The sequence below is a fragment of the Mobula hypostoma genome, chromosome 7 (assembly GCF_963921235.1).
Source record: "Mobula hypostoma chromosome 7, sMobHyp1.1, whole genome shotgun sequence".
NCBI lineage: Eukaryota > Metazoa > Chordata > Chondrichthyes > Myliobatiformes > Myliobatidae > Mobula > Mobula hypostoma.
In genome coordinates, this window is record NC_086103.1 from 77,907,416 (window position 1) to 77,923,370 (window position 15,955).

The 15,955-nt window shown below is 39.0% G+C and overlaps 1 protein-coding gene across 4 annotated transcripts in view; it reads left to right on the plus strand.

Moving 5' to 3' along the window:
- Positions 1-15,955, plus strand: part of LOC134349403 (C-terminal-binding protein 1-like) — a 155,350-nt gene that overhangs the window by 128,582 nt on the left and 10,813 nt on the right. For all 4 annotated transcript variants that reach the window (XM_063053656.1, XM_063053657.1, XM_063053660.1 and 1 more), the window contains 2 exons: positions 5,566-5,693; positions 15,001-15,118. In XM_063053656.1, coding sequence (XP_062909726.1) covers positions 5,566-5,693; positions 15,001-15,118 — 246 coding nt within the window. The remainder of the gene's footprint in view (positions 1-5,565; positions 5,694-15,000; positions 15,119-15,955) is intronic.

Genomic DNA, 15,955 nt, shown 5'->3' on the forward strand with positions numbered 1-15,955 from the left:
CACCGATGATGATGAAACTATCAACTCCTGCCCGAGAAACAACTTGGATCTGCTCCATTTTTCATACTTGTGATGCACAAGAGGTTAACAGAAGGTGCCATTTCATTGGCTCTTCACTCAACCCTGGATCATGTGGACAACACAGTAAAGGTACATACATCAGGATGCTCTTTATTGACTACAGTTCGGTATTCAATACCATCATCCCCTCAAAACTAATCAATAAGCTTCAAGATCTTGGCTTCAATACTTCCTTGTGGAATTGGGTCCTCTATTTCCTCACTTGCAGACCCCAGTCAGCTGAGATTGGCAACATCTCCTCCAGAATCTCCATCAGTACAGGTACACCACAAGGCTGTGCACTTGGCCTCTGCTCAACTTGCTTTTATACTTATGACTGGGGCTAAACACAGCTTCAATATCATATTTAAGTTCATTGATGACACTTCTGTGGTTGCCTGAATCAAAGGTATAGGAGGCGGATTGAAAATCTGGCTGAGTGGTGCAACACTAACGACCTCTCAATGCAAGCAAGACCGAGGAGCTGATTAATGACTTCAGGAGAAGGAAATGAGGCGTTCATGAGCCAGTTCTCATTGGAGTACCAGAGTTGGAGAGCGTCAGCAACTTTAACTTCCTCTGTGTTATCATTTCAGAGGATCTTTCTTGGGTCCAGAAGATAATGCCATTACTGAGAAAGCATGGCAGCACTTCTACTTCCTCAGGAATTTACAAAGATCTAAAACTTTGGCAAAAGTCTGTAGATGTGTGGTGGAGAGTATGTTGACTGGTTGCATCACAGCCTGGTATAGAGATGTCAATGCCCTTGAATGGAAATTCCTACGAAAATGAGTGGAAACAGCCCAGTCCATCATGGGTAAAGCGCTCTCCACCATTGAATACATCTACACGCAGCATTGTCACAGGAAAATCACATCCATTATCAAGGAGCCCAACCGTGCAGGTCATGCTCTCCTCTTGCTGGCATCAAAAAGAAGGTACAGGAGTTTCAGGGTCCACACTACCAGGTTCAGGAAGAGTGATTACCCCTCAACCATCAGGCTGTTGAACAAATAGGAATAACTACACTCATTCTGCTTCTGGTGTTCCCACAACTGGTGGTGTCACTTTAAGGACTCTTTATCTTGTTATTTCATTCTCGTTATTTATTGCTCTTTATTTATATCTGCATTTGCACAGTTTGGTGTTCATTGATCCTGTTTACTGTTACTGTTCTGTAGATTTGTTGAGTAAGCCTGCAGGAAAAAGAATCTCAGGGCTGAATGTGGTGACATGTATGTACTCTGATAATAAATTTTAATTTTAATTTTGAACTTTGGCATGTCTGATTACCTGAAAGCATTGAAGGTCAAATTCAGAGCTTGTGGCATTTTCTGTTTTTTCACTTTAACAACTGTAGTATTTGGCTTTAAGGTAGTATATACAGTGCCTTGCAAAAGTATTCAGCCCCCACAACTATTTTCACATTTTACTGTCTTATTTTCCAAATATAAAATATATTGAAGTAGGATTTTTAAGCTAATCTACAAAACATTGAGCATCATGTCAAATCAAATGAAAAATTCCAAAACCGACCAATAATTTACTAAAAATGAAAAACCAAAATTGAAGCTGAAAAAGTATTCATCCTCATTGTGATTACTGTGCTAACTTTCTTCAAGTGCAATATACTTTCATAATTTGTTAATGTAGAAAATTGGAGGATTACTTGTTTTCAATGAATTCATAAGAATGAATAACACCTCTCTCTTTAAGGTCCAACAGTATAGTAGATTTTCAACAGACCAAACCAACATGAAGACAGAAGTGCATTCAAGACCAGTCAGAGAAATTATAATAGAGAAGCACAAAATCTGGGGAAGGATACAAGACAATCTCAAAAGCACTGAACATACCTTGGAGCTCTGTGCAGTCCCTCATGAAAAAGTTGGGGTGGGGGGGAAACTATGAAACCACAGTCATACTGCCTAGGTCAGGCCGCCCCTCTACACTTAGTCACCAGAGAAGAATGGCACTTCTCAGAGGCTGCTGTGATGCCAACAGTCACTCTTGAGTGAGCTGCAGAAGGGAGTGTCTGCAAACTGGAGATGAAGTTCATGGCTGCACAATCTGTAGGCTTGCACAAAAGGGGTATTTATGGAAGAGTGGCAAGGAAGAAGCTCTGTCTTTTTTTTTAAAAAAAAGAGGTCTCATTGGGCAGAAGGAGTGTGGTTTAGGCCACAAGGAGGGGAATGTTCCTTATCTATAATTCTCCTCCATTGTATAAAGGCGTCAGCATAATTCCTTCTATCCTTCAATTATAGATTACAGCAATTCTTCAATTACAGCACACCTGGCCACGTGATGTGCCGACAACAATCTGGCCCTTAACACCCAGAAGACCAAGGAGATCATAGTGGACTTCAGGCATGCCAGGAGTCACACTCACGTCCCCATCTACATCAGCGGAACTGTAGTGGAGCGTGTATCAAGCTTCAAATTCCTTGGTGTCCACACTTCCGAGGATCTCACCTGGTCCCTGAACTCCCCCATCCTGATCAAAAAGGCGCAACAGCACCTTTATTTCCTGCAGAGCATCAAGAAAGCTCACCTCTGTCCCAGGATACTGATGGACTTTTACCGCTGTACCATTGAGAGCATACTCACCAACTGCATCTCAGTGTGGTATGGCAATTGTCCTGTATCGGACAGCAAAGCACTCCAGCGTGTGGTGAAAACTGCCCAGCGGATTATCGGCACCCAATTGCCCACCATTGAGAACATCTACCATAAACGCTGCCTGGGTAGGGCGAAAAGCATTATCAGGGATGCATCTCACCCTAACCATGGACTTTTTACTCTCCTCCCATCCGGTAGGCGCTACGGGAGCCTCCGCTCCCACACCAGCAGGCACAGGAAAAGCTTCTTCCCTGAGGCTGTGACACTGCTGAACCTCTCATCACAGCGCTAAGCAGTATTGCATCTATATCGTACTGTCTCAGTACTTTTATATTTGTGTGCTGTGGCACTTACTTTTTATTCACAGTTATTTTGTAAATAACACTATTCTTTGCATTTCTGGTCAGATGCTAAATGCATTTCATTGGCTTTGTACCTGCACAATGACAATAAAGTTGAATCTAATCTAGATGAAAACTCAGCAGCTCAAACAGAGGGTGGAGCATTGAGTAAAGAAAATTTCATTCTTGGCTTTTGAGCAATTTTGATGCTGATTTACTTTAAGATGAAAGTTAATTAAACAATAGACTTACAGTGCCTATAAAAAGAACTCACCCTCCCTTGGAAGTTTTCATGTTTTAATGTTTTACAACATAGAATCACTGGATTCATTTTGGCTTTTTTGGCTGATCAACAGAAAACACTTCTTAGTGTCAAAGTGGAAAAAAAATCTACAAATTTGTCTATATTTATTACAATTATTAGGCACAAAATAATTGATTACAGAAGTCCTCACCCCCTTCAAGTCAGTATTTAGTAGGTGCACCTTCAGCAGCCATTACAGTCTTGAGTCTGTGTGGATAGGTGTCTATCAGCTTTGTACATCTGAACACTGCAAATTTTCCTCATTCTTCTTCACAAACTTTGTCATATTACATGGAGGTCATGAGTGAACAGCCATTTACAGGTCCAGCCACAAATTCTCAATTGGATTGCAGTCGGGGCTTTGACTTGGTCCCTCCAGGACATTAATTTTTTTTTAAGCTGTACCTGTGTAGCTTTGGCTTTGTGCTTGGGGTCATTGTCTTCCTGGAAAACAAATCTTCTCCTAAGTTGCAATTCTCTTGCAGAGTGCATCAGGTTTTTCTCCAGGATTTCCCTGTAATTTACTGCGTTCATTTTACCTTCTACCTTCACAAGCTTTCCAGGGCCTGCTGCAGTGAAGCATCCCCACAGCATGATGTACCACCATGTTTCACAGTAGGGGTGGTGTGTTTTTGATGATGTGTGCTGTTTGGTTATGCCAAACATAGCGTTTAGTGTGATAGCCAAAAAGCTCAGTTTTGGTTTCATCAGACCATAGAACCTTTCTTTCAGCTGACTTCAGAGTCTCCAACATGCCTTCTGGCAAACTCTAACCAAGATATCATGTGAATTGTGTTTTTTTTCCAACAGTGGCTTTTCCTTTGCCACTCTTCCCGTAAAGCTGTGACTGGTGAAGCACCCGGGCAACAATTATTTTGGGAGATGGGACATTTCAGTTCAGTCTCTCCCATCTCAGCCACTGAAGCTTGTAACTCCTCCAGAGTTGTCATAGGTCTGTTAGTGGACTCCCACAACAGTCCCCTTCTTGCATGGTCACACAGTTTTTTAGGACTGCTTTCTCTAGGCAGATTTACAGCTGTTCAATATTCTTTCCATTTCTCGATGATTGACTTAACTGTACTCAAAGGTATATTCAGTGACTTGGAAATTTTCATGTATCCATCTCCTGACATGTGCTTTTCAATAAATTTTTTTGTGAAGTTGCTTGGAATGTTCTTTCATCTATATTTTGTAATTTTTGCCAGGATACTGACTCACCAGCAGTTGGACCTTCCAGATACAGGTGTATTTTTACTACAATCAATTGATTATACACTAATGATTTCCATTTAACTAATTATGTGACTTCAAAAACCAATTAGTTGTACCAGTGATGATTTGGTGTCATGTTAAAGGGGATGAATACTTGTGCAATCAATTATTTTGTGTTTTATATTTGTAATTAATTTAGATCACTTTGTAGAGATCAGTTTTCACTTTGACACAAAAGTCTTTTTTTGTTGGTGTGGGGGTAAAAAACAATAAATCCACTGTGATTCAATGTTGTAAAACAATAAAACATGAACATTTGCAAGGTGAGTGAATACTTTTTATAGGGAGCCCTTCCCTCCAGGGCTAAAACTGTAGTATAAAACTGACACAGCAGGTGTTCATCTCGGATGACGATCTTGTGATTCAACTCATATAGCATGAGTGAAATATATGGCCCTCTGTTGTGAATAAGCTTTTCTTATAGATCAACAGTATTACCAGCATTTGCATTCACTTGGATATTCCCAATCAATGCAGACCAAATCTGAGAGTACTGGAACAAAGTCAGACTGTTAGACAAAGATAGTCCATCTCTCGGTTACAATTTCATAAACTGCACTCTAATACAGGTTTGATAAAGTACCAAGTTTTTAATTTACTCTGAAGCCTTCATCCACATTGAACTGTTAAGGAATGGCCCAAGGATAATGTAGCTTTTTACTACAAGTGTGAAATGAGAAAAAGCTGCTGTGGCATTTGTCTTGCTGTCTGTCAAATTGTTGTTCACATCATGAATTCAATTCTTAATAATTATTTTGTGATTTCATAACATCTATCCACTTGGCTTCACCTCAAGTCATTGTAGTAGCGTTCAAACCAAAGGAGTTAGATGGCTGGTCCATTAAACTTTGCAACAAAAAGATGCATTTATACTCTACAGGACTATTTCTCATGCTTGTTCTTGAAAAGCTTTTTCTTTCTCAGATTTGTAAGATACTACATTTATAATTTCTTCTTGGTGTCTTTTAGCTTTAGTCAGGGGCCCTTGAAGGATGCACCAAATCTCATTTGCACCCCACACACAGCGTGGTATAGTGAGCAGGCTTCAATTGAAGTGCGAGAAGAGGCAGCTAGAGAAATCCGAAGAGCTATCACAGGTATGATGTGATGTTTGCGGTCTGAGTATTATTAATTAGGAAATGGGGAGGAATGGTCCTGGAATGAACACTCCATGTGTGCAGTGCCATGGCTATTGTGCCTTACAATTAATAAAAAGTGTGCATCCTGCTAGTTTTGTCAGTTTTGAAACAGTTTCATTTCGATTTCCAAGGGCAAGGGCCAAGGCAAATTGGCTTATCTGTTCGTGTTCTTGGTGGAACAAATGAAATCAGTGATGTGCAAAGATGCTGGAATTAGAAGACTCCTGTGATCTGGAGTAGATTTTAGACTTTCAGAACAAATTCATGGAATGTTTTTTAATATAAAGATAAGAATTCAAAATATCACAAAAGGTTATAAAGGCAATGTTTTCCATAAAACAATATAGAGTATTTGTATTCTATTCATAATTGCAACTAATTCTTTTTTAATTGCAACTTTTTAAAATTATCTTATAGTCCTGCTTTAGATATATTTGTGCAGTTGGAGCAAATACCAAATACTGAATCAGCCACAAGAGGACAGGAGTGTGCCTTACCATCAGCATGGGAATTGTACTTGTGCTATCCTGTGGTAGAAACAATTACAGCACAAACTGCAGCAAAAGAGTAATCTTGCTTTATAGCTCCTCAGTCCTTTTCAACATCTCTTGTAGTTATGAATTGGCACTCACCAGTGAAAGTCAAAATAGAAACTCGGATGCTGAAAATAGAAAAACAGACTGAAAAAAATCATGTCAGGCAGCATCTGTGGAAAGAAAAAGATTTTAACACTCTGGGTCTGAGATGTTGCCTGACTTGCAGAGTAATTTTATCATTCAGTTTTACTTCAGTAGTTACAGATATTTGAATGTATGAAGCAGGAATTCGTCACTCTGCTCTTCAATCTGTTCCTCCATTAATAAGATCATGGCCGATCTGAACTGAATTAGTTTTGCATTCCTGTCTATTCAAGATGACTATTAAACCCTGGTTTACTTTCAGTCTTTTTTTTATTGATTTAAAAGAATAAGGGTAAATACAAACCGGAGGAGAGGTTATCTCAAATACATAATTCAATAATAATACAAACAAAGAAAGGGAGCGTACGCTGTCAAAATCATGTACAGTATTAAGCTAATATAAAGAGAAAAGAGAACCACCTCTCCTCTTAACAGTTCATGGGGGAAAAAGATGCAAAATATTCTATTATTGAGAGGGAAGAAAAAACCCAATAAACTAGCCTAAAACAAAAAAAAGCGTACTGGGCAGTCCATTTTGAGGATACAGTTTTAAAAAAAAGGCAAAATCCTTCTGATCAAATCTAAAAAATTCACAGAGAAAAAAGAATAATTAACTATAAAAGTAATAAGAATTAGATCATATGAAAATATTGAATAAAAGGTTGCCAAGTTTGCTCAAATTTAAAAGATGTATCAAACGTCCAACTTATTTTCTCCAAACTTAAACAAGACATAATGGAGGAGAGCCAAAAAAATACAGTAAGTGGATCGGGATCCTTCAGGAGCTCTCAGCAAAGAAGCCCAGGAGAACCCCTTTACCGAGTTCTCTTCTAAGTCCAACCATGAAGGACAGTCCTGCATATCTATACAGTGAATCCAAAAAGTAATATAACGAATATTAATTGCCCAGTAATAGAGTCTAAAGTTTGGTAAAGCCAAGCCACCATCTTTTTTAAATTTTTGCAATAAAGGTTTACTCACTCTGGAGCTTTTATTATTCCAGATATATGATAAGATCATAGAATCTATTCTATCAAAAAACAATGGAACAGCTTGAAACGTGTATAAGAATTTTGGTAAAATTGTCATTTTTATAGCATTTATTCGACCAATTAACGATAATGTCATAGGCGACCAATTAGAAAGCGTTTGTTGTGGATATTCAATTAAAGGAAGAAAATTATATTTATATAAATCTTATAAAAGTTTTAGTAATTTTAATACCAAGATAGGTAAAATAATTTTTAGCAATATTAAAAGATATTAGATCATATTGATCTGAATAGTTATTAATAGGAAATAATTCACTTTTATGTAAATTTAACTTGTATCCAGAGAAAGTACTAAATTCAGTAAATATGGATAACATAGAAGGGATAGATTTCCTAGTGTCTGAAATGTAAACTTATAAATCATCTGCGTACAATGAAACCTTATGTACTTTATCCCCTCTCTTAATACCCTGAACAGAGTTGGAATCCCTGAGAGCAATAGCAAGTGGTTCTAAAGCCAAATTAAATAATAAAGGACTAAGAGGGCTTGACGAGTTCCACTATATAGTCTAAAATAAGGAGATTTTTGATTGTTAGTTATAACTGCAGCCACCAGGGCTTGATAGATCAGTTTGATCCAGGAGATAAATCCCAGACCAAAATTAAATCTCTCCAAAACCTGAAATAAATAGGGCCATTCCACCCTATCAAAGGCTTTCTCTGCATTGAGAGAAACAATACATTCAGATTCTTCAACTGAGGGAGAATAAATAATATTTAACTATCTTCAAATATTAAAATGTGAATACCTATTTTTAGTAAAGCCAGTTTGATCATTTGAAATAACAGTAGGTAAAATATTCTTAAGCCTATTAGCCAGAATTTTAGAGAAAATTTTAAAGTCCACATTCAGTAAGGAAATTGGTCTATAGAAGTCACATTCAGATAGATCTTTTCCTTTTTTAGGGATCAATGAGATTGATGCCTCATAAAAAGTTTTCGAGAGGTTCCCAGAGGATATAGAATCAGTGAAAGTTTGGCATAGATGTGATGTAAGCATTTCAGTAAAAGTCTTATAAAATTCCACTGTATATCTATCTGGTCCCGGAGCTTTCCTTAGTTGCATAGAGGATATAGCCCGAGCTATTTCCTCTTGTTTAATAGGTGCATCTAATGTGTTAATATCTTGAATAGAAATTTTAGGTATATTTAATTTTTGCAAAAATCTATTCATAAGGATAGTATCAGAAAATTCAGATTTATATAGATTAGAATAGAAATCCATAAATATCTTACTAATTTCATGAGGGTCTAATGTTTCAGTTCTGTCTGGTCTACGTATTTTCAAAATCTGTCTTCTGACCATATTTGCCTTCAGCTGACCAGCCAGCAATTTACCTGATTCATCACCATGTATATAAAATTGACTTTTGGATTTAAAAAGTTGCTGCTCAATGGGAATGGTCAAAAGCAGATCATACTGTGTTTGGAGTTCAACCCTTTCCTTATATAGATCTTCACTAGGTCTTACTGAATATATTTCACCTATCTCTTTAATTTTATTAGTAATCACTAAAAGTTCCGCTTAGGTTTTCCTTCTTAAACCTGCTGAATATGCAATTATCTGTCCCCTAAGAAAAGATTTCATTGTATCCCATATAACCAAATTTGACATACCTTCAGTTGTATTAAGTTCAAAAAATAAGGAAATTTGCTCCTTGATAAAACTAACAAAAGTAGGGTCTTGTAACAATATGGGATTCAGTCTCCACTGTGACATTTTCAAAATATTATCAGAAAGCCTCAAAGTTAATTTCATGGGTGCGTGATCCGCCAACGCAATGACATCATATGCATAGTCGGCAACGGAATACAACAATCGTGTGTCTAGAAAAAAATAATCAATTTTTGAATATTTATGATGTACGTGTGGGGAAAAAAGTGTCTTTGTCATTAGGGTTCCTATATCTCCAAGTATCCACCAAGCCATGTTCTAATAGAAAATAATTAATACAGGTCGCCGCTTTATTAGGAAGCAACGGATTGGTTGATGACCTGTCAATCGACAGATTAAGACAGCAGTTGAAGTCACTGCCCATAATCAGCTTATATTCATTTAGATTCGGGAGCGTGGAAAATAGCTTCTTAAAAAATTTAAGACTGTGAATTGGGTGCATAAACACATACCAAAGCCACCTTTTGACCACATAGCAGACTAGTGACGATTAAATATCTTCCAATCATATCAGTAACAGTATTAAAATGTACAAAAGGGATTTTAGAGTTAACAAAAATAGATACCCCTCTAGTTTTATTTATTGATAGAGAATGGTATAAAAGTCCCTTCCAGAATCTAAAAAGCAACTCTCATTCAACATAGACTTAAGCCCCTTGATAAATTCTCAACCACCTTCTGGAGAGTTAATCTTTTGTGGCTGAGAGTCAGGTGGAAAAATTATCAAATATGCCGGATAACAAAGCGACGAACGACATTTCATTTTATCTAATTCAGCCATCAATCCCTGGTATTTCCTTCTTTCGGCAAAGATTTCCAGGGCGAAGTCCTCCACTGTACAAATTTCTGTTGAATTGTAGATTAGCTGACCCCTTTTTCTTGTCTCTCGGAGTATAGCTTCTTTGGTTGTAAAATAATGCAGGGATAGTACCAGTGGTCCTGGACGTAGCTCGGGTGGGGGCTCAGACCGTGGGATTTGAAAAGCTGTATCGAGTACAGGGTTCGCTTCAAGAATCCCATTAAAAAGTGAATGCAGCATATCTGAAAAGAACTTTAACAGGTCACCGGTTTCAGTATTTTCAGACAAACCCAATGCAAGTTCCTCCTGTGCATTCTGCTATCTAAATCAATCGTTTTTTTTCTTCGTTCTTGATAGTTCCAAAGTAACTTCATTAAGTTTCTTTTCCATAGATGACATCTTCAATTCTTGCTCGTTAAGTTTGCCTGAATGACTGCTGTTCCCTCTCAATTTGATGAATAGTCTGTTTAAGAGTCTGAAATTGAAAATCCAAATTCTTCAAAGATTCTTGAACAGTAAAGATAGATTTTTCAAGCTTTCCATTAGCATCCGTCAGTTTATCAATCTTAGTGTTAAGCGATCCAAATTCAAGTTTCATATCTTGTATTGAAGAGAATATTAGACCATCAGACAAAGGAGCAGAAGTCGGCCATTCGGCCCATCGAGTCTGCTCTGCCATTTTATCATGAGCTGATCCATTCTCCCATTCACTCCCACTCCCCCGCCTTCTCACCATAACCTTTGATACCCTGGCTACTCAGATACCTATCAATCTCTGCCTTAATACACCCAATGACTTGGCCTCCACTGTCGCCCGTGGCAACAAATTCCATAGATTCACCACCCTCTGGCTAAAAAAATTTTCCATCTCTATTCTGAATGGGCGCCTTTCAATCCTTAAGTCATGCCCTGTCGTACTAGACTCCCCCATCATGGGAAACAACTTTGCCACATCCACTCTGTCCATGCCTTTCAACATTCGAAATGTTTCTGTGAGGTTTCCCCTCATTCTTCTAAACTCCAAGGAATGCAGTCCAAGAGCAGACAAACGTTCCTCATATGTTAACCCTCTCATTCCCGGAATCATTCTAGTGAATCTTCTCTGTACCCTCTCCAACATCAGCACATCCTTTCTTAAATGAGGAGACCAAAACTGCCCACAGTACTCCAAGTGAGGTCTCAGCAGCGCCTTATAGAGCCTCAACATCACATCCCTGCACCTATACTCTATTCCTGTAGAAATGAATACCAACATTGCATTCACCTTCTTCACCACCGACTCAACCTGGAGGTTAATCTTAAGGGTATCCTGTACGAGGATTCCCAAGTCCCGTTGCATCTCAGAACTTTGAATTCTCTCCCCATTTAAATAATAGTCTGCCCGTTAATTTCTTCTGCCAAAGTGCATAACCATACACTTGCCAACATTGTATTACATTTGCCACTTCTTTGCCCATTCTTCCATTCTATCCAAGTCTCTCTGCAGACTCTCTGCTCCCTCAGCACTACCGGCCCCTCCACCTATCTTCGTATCGTCAGCAAACTTAGCCACAAAGCCATCTATTCCATAATCCAAATCGTTGATGTACGCTGTAAAAAGAAGTGGCCCCAACATGGACCCCTGTGGAACACCACTGGTAACCGGCAGCCAACCAGAATAGGATCCCTTTATTCCCACTCTCTGTTTCCTGCCAATGAGCCAACGCTCTATCCATGTATGTAACTTTCCTGTAATTCCATGAGCTCTTATCTTGTTAAGTAGCCTCATGTGTGGCACCTTGTCAAAGGCCTTCTGAAAATCCAAATATGCAACATCCACTGCATCTCCCTTGTCTAGCCTACTTGTAATTTCCTCAAAAAATTGTAATAAGTTTGTCAGGTAGGATTTTCCTTTAAGGAATCCATGCTGAGTTCTGCCTATCTTGTCATATGCCTCCTGGAACTCTGTAACCTCATCCTTGACAATCAACTCCATCAACTTCCCAACCACCGATGTCAAGCTACCAGGTCTATAATTTCCTTTTTGCTTCCTTGCCCCCTTCTTAAATAGCGGAGTGACATTTGCAATCTTCCAGTCCTTTGGAACCATGCCAGACTCTATCGACTTTTGAAAGATCATCGCTAATGCCTCCGCTATCTCCACAGCTACTTCCTTCAGAACATGAGGGTGCATTCCATCTGGTCCGGGTGATTTATCTACCTTTAGACTATTCAGCTTCCTGAGTACTTTCTCTGTCGTAATTGTGACTGCACACACTTCTCTTCCCTGCCACCCTTGAGTGTCCGGTATACTGCTGATGTCTTCCTCAGTGAAGACTGATGCAAAATACTCGTTCAGTTCCTCTGCCATCTCCTTATCTCCCATTACAATTTCTCCGGCATCATTTTCTGTCGATCCTATATCTACTCTCATCTGTCTTTTACTCTTTATATACTTGAAAAAGCTTTTACTCTCCTCTTTGATATTATTTGCTAGCTCCTTTCATAGTTAATCTTTTCCCTCTTAATGACCCTTCTTGGTTTCCTTTTGTAAGCTTTTAAAAACTTCCTAATCCTCTGTCTTTCCACTAATTTTTGCTTCCTTGTATGCCCCCTCCTTTGCTTTAACTTTGGCTTTGACTTCTCTTGTCAGCCATTGTTGCATCCTTTTTCCATTCGAAAATTTCTTCTTTTTTGGAATATACCTGTCCTGCACCTTCTTCACCTCTCGCATAAACTCCAGCCACTGCTGCTCTGCTGTCCTTCCCGCCAGTGTCCCTTTCCAGTCAACTTTGGCCAGTTCCTCTCTCATGCCACTGTAATTTCCTTTACTCCACTGAAATACCGACACATCAGATTTCGGCTTCTTTTTTTCAAATTTCACAGTGAACTCAATCACTGCCTCCTAAGGGTTCCTTCACTTCAATCTCTCTAATCACCTCCAGTTCATTACACAATACCCAATCCAGTACAGCCGATCCACTAGTGGGCTCAGCAACAAGCTGTTCTAAAAAGCCATCTCGCAGACATTCTACAAATTCTCTGTCTTGAGATCCAGTGCCTACCTGATTTTCCCAATCCACTCCCCTGTTAAAATCCCCCACAATTATCATAACACTGCCCTTCTGACAAACCTTTTCTATTTCCTGTATTCTTCCTAAAGTAGAAAGATCCTCCGATTTCTTTGTTCGGATTGTTCCGTTTCGGGAAGGATCTTGCAGCGTCTCAATTCAACACTGGATCGACTTCCTGCCATCATAGTTAAATCATAAATCCTTCAACAAAAATAGTGAATCTTCAACTTAAAAAGGATCTATCAGTGGAATGTAAGATATAAAAAGTAGAGCCACGGTGAAAAACACGTCTCACTTCATTTGCTGCAGAATGGAGTCCTAAACCTTGGTTTAACAAGTATCTGTTTACCTCTACTTAAATGATTCAGTCTGTGTTTTTACCGTCAAATAGGGAGTTCCTAAGACTTTTGTCCCTTTAATAGAGGGGAAAATTTGCCTCATTTCTGTTTGAATTGACAAACTTTAATTTTTAAATAGTGGTCCCTAAATCTGGATTCTTCCAGAATATTGTTTGATTGTTGCAAGATTCAGGAGCAGGGGTTCCCAACCTTTTTTATGTCATGGATCCCTACTGTTAACCACGGCGGCCCCTGTTCTGGAGACCTGAGTTGAAACCTGTGATTATTGCTGTTTTTGGTTTGTCTTCAACCCATAAATCTAGGTGATTAAAATATATTGTAGATGCTGCAGGTTCTGAGAACTTTGATAGTTTGTGGTGATATGTGGGAATCACAAGTACTTCAGTTAATTTAATATGTAGTATTAAACATATTTATTTTTCTCATCCTTCATTCTTATTTGAATTAAAGGGACTGAACAACAGAGCCCATAACTTGAATGTGCCCTTGTGTGCTAGTTCAATAATCTCACTTATATTTGGAAACTGTGTGCTCCACAATGTTTCAAAGGCCTCACGGTCACCACCATCCAAGTTGGATTTGGGCCGTAAGTCTAAAATTTTGATTAAAGATTGTTATTAAATTAAACTAATGTGACTTAATAAACACATAACATAAAATGAAATGAAACTACAGTTTTTGTACGCATCAAATGATATGGCAGCATGGCTGGCGTAGGTTTGAGCAGCTACAGACGCAGTGTATCTAGCCCTAAGCTCTAGGAGCAATTGAACTCTGTCTGAATTCTGTGGTGCAATGTGCAGCTGTAACAGTTGCACATCTGTTAGCCCACCTTTAGGATAGCAATATATGTTTGTAGGGGTGTTCACCAAACCTGGAGGTTAGGTTGCAAACATTTTGTCACCAGTCAAGGTAACATCATCAATGGGTTTATGGTATCAGTGGGGGGGGGGGGGGGGCTGCTGCAGATGCCAGAGGAACCAACACTCGCAATGGCCCATACCAGGGATACAGGCCAGCGGACATCATTCAGCTATCTAGTTGGCTGGCACCCAGCAGAGACTAGCGGCTAGTGTGACAGCCAACCAATCAGAACAAGTCAGGCCAATATAAACATGAGCACTTGGCAGAAACAACACTCAATTGCACAATGATGATGTCACCTAGACTGGTGATGTAACGGTTGTGACCTAATCTCCAAGCTTGGTGAACAACGCTACAAGCAAGAAGCTAACCTGAGCTACTAATCCCTTTCATTTCAATCAATGTATGTACCATCCAGCTCACTGGATGAGCACGATAAAAGAAAATATTTTTTAAAAATTGGATAAAAAATTTACCAGGGAATGCTAAATAGCGATATTCTGAAGCTAGTTATCTCTTTCCCCTCTATCTGAAATGTGCTGTTTTTAAATTTATTCTCTCACCCAGAGGAGAATTCATTCTCTATTTGGCACGAACCACATGAAAAGGTTTCTGCTAGTGCTACGTTCATGTACTTCAGAGTGAAGTTTGGGAGCATTTTCAATAATTAGTCCTTTCCTTAGGGAAATGGGTGTTGAGGGTGAACATGTCTCCTATTGATAGTACCTCAGACTTATGATCTGTACCTCAGGACAGATACTTGTATTCTCCTCTTCTCAACAGGACGGATTCCAGATACCTTGAAAAACTGTGTGAATAAAGAGTATCTAGCTGCAGCTGCACAGTGGACTGGCATTGACCCTGTGGCTGTACATCCTGAGCTGAATGGTGCTGCTTACAGGTAAAAAAAAAATGTGTTTGTTATAGGTTCCTAATTGAGGCAATGATGCAGTCTTTCTTGTGAAGCCTGACTGGAAGCTCTTGTATTAAGAATGCTGCCTGTTTTCATCTTGGTCTATGACATTCAGAGTATACATAAGCAGTGTTCTTAACACAGAAGAACTCATCAGACGATAGTCTCAGCCAAATGGATGTCAAGCCAAAGAAAAATGATGATAGAGGATCTTTGAATCTTTTAAGTCTGACATGCTATACTGTTATGTGATCCTGTTCCATAATTACAATTTTCTGTCTTGGGCATGATGAGCATGGTGCTATCATCCACAAGGTGAACATCTTAACTGTGAGGGAAATTGGGATCTTGAGTAATACTGTATTTGGGATTTCTTGCACTATTATAGTAACAAAATTGTTAAATTCATTTCTCCTGTAATTTGTATTCCACACCACGAGATTGCTTGGTTACATAGTGTGTCATTTCAACCCCTTAAATCTTTATATGTGGTGGTGGCATCCGTTAGTCTTGCGAGACCATGGATCTGCGCCTGGAAAGTCTTGCTTCAGTCTGTGTTAGAGCAGCGTGTTACAGTCATTGAGTTATCATGGCTAAATAGTACCTCAGTTACATTTTCCGACCTTACACCATGTTCATTGATATCTCCATCTTAATAAAATCTGCTGATCTTTGTCTTGAGCATTTCAATTGACCGAGTATTTATAACATTTTGGGGAGTGCCATGTTACCAGTAATCTAGGTTAAGTGCTGGCCTGTTCTGTGTTTCTGGGGTTACACGTTCTTCCTGTGACCATGTAGGTTTACTCTGGGTGCTTTGTTTTT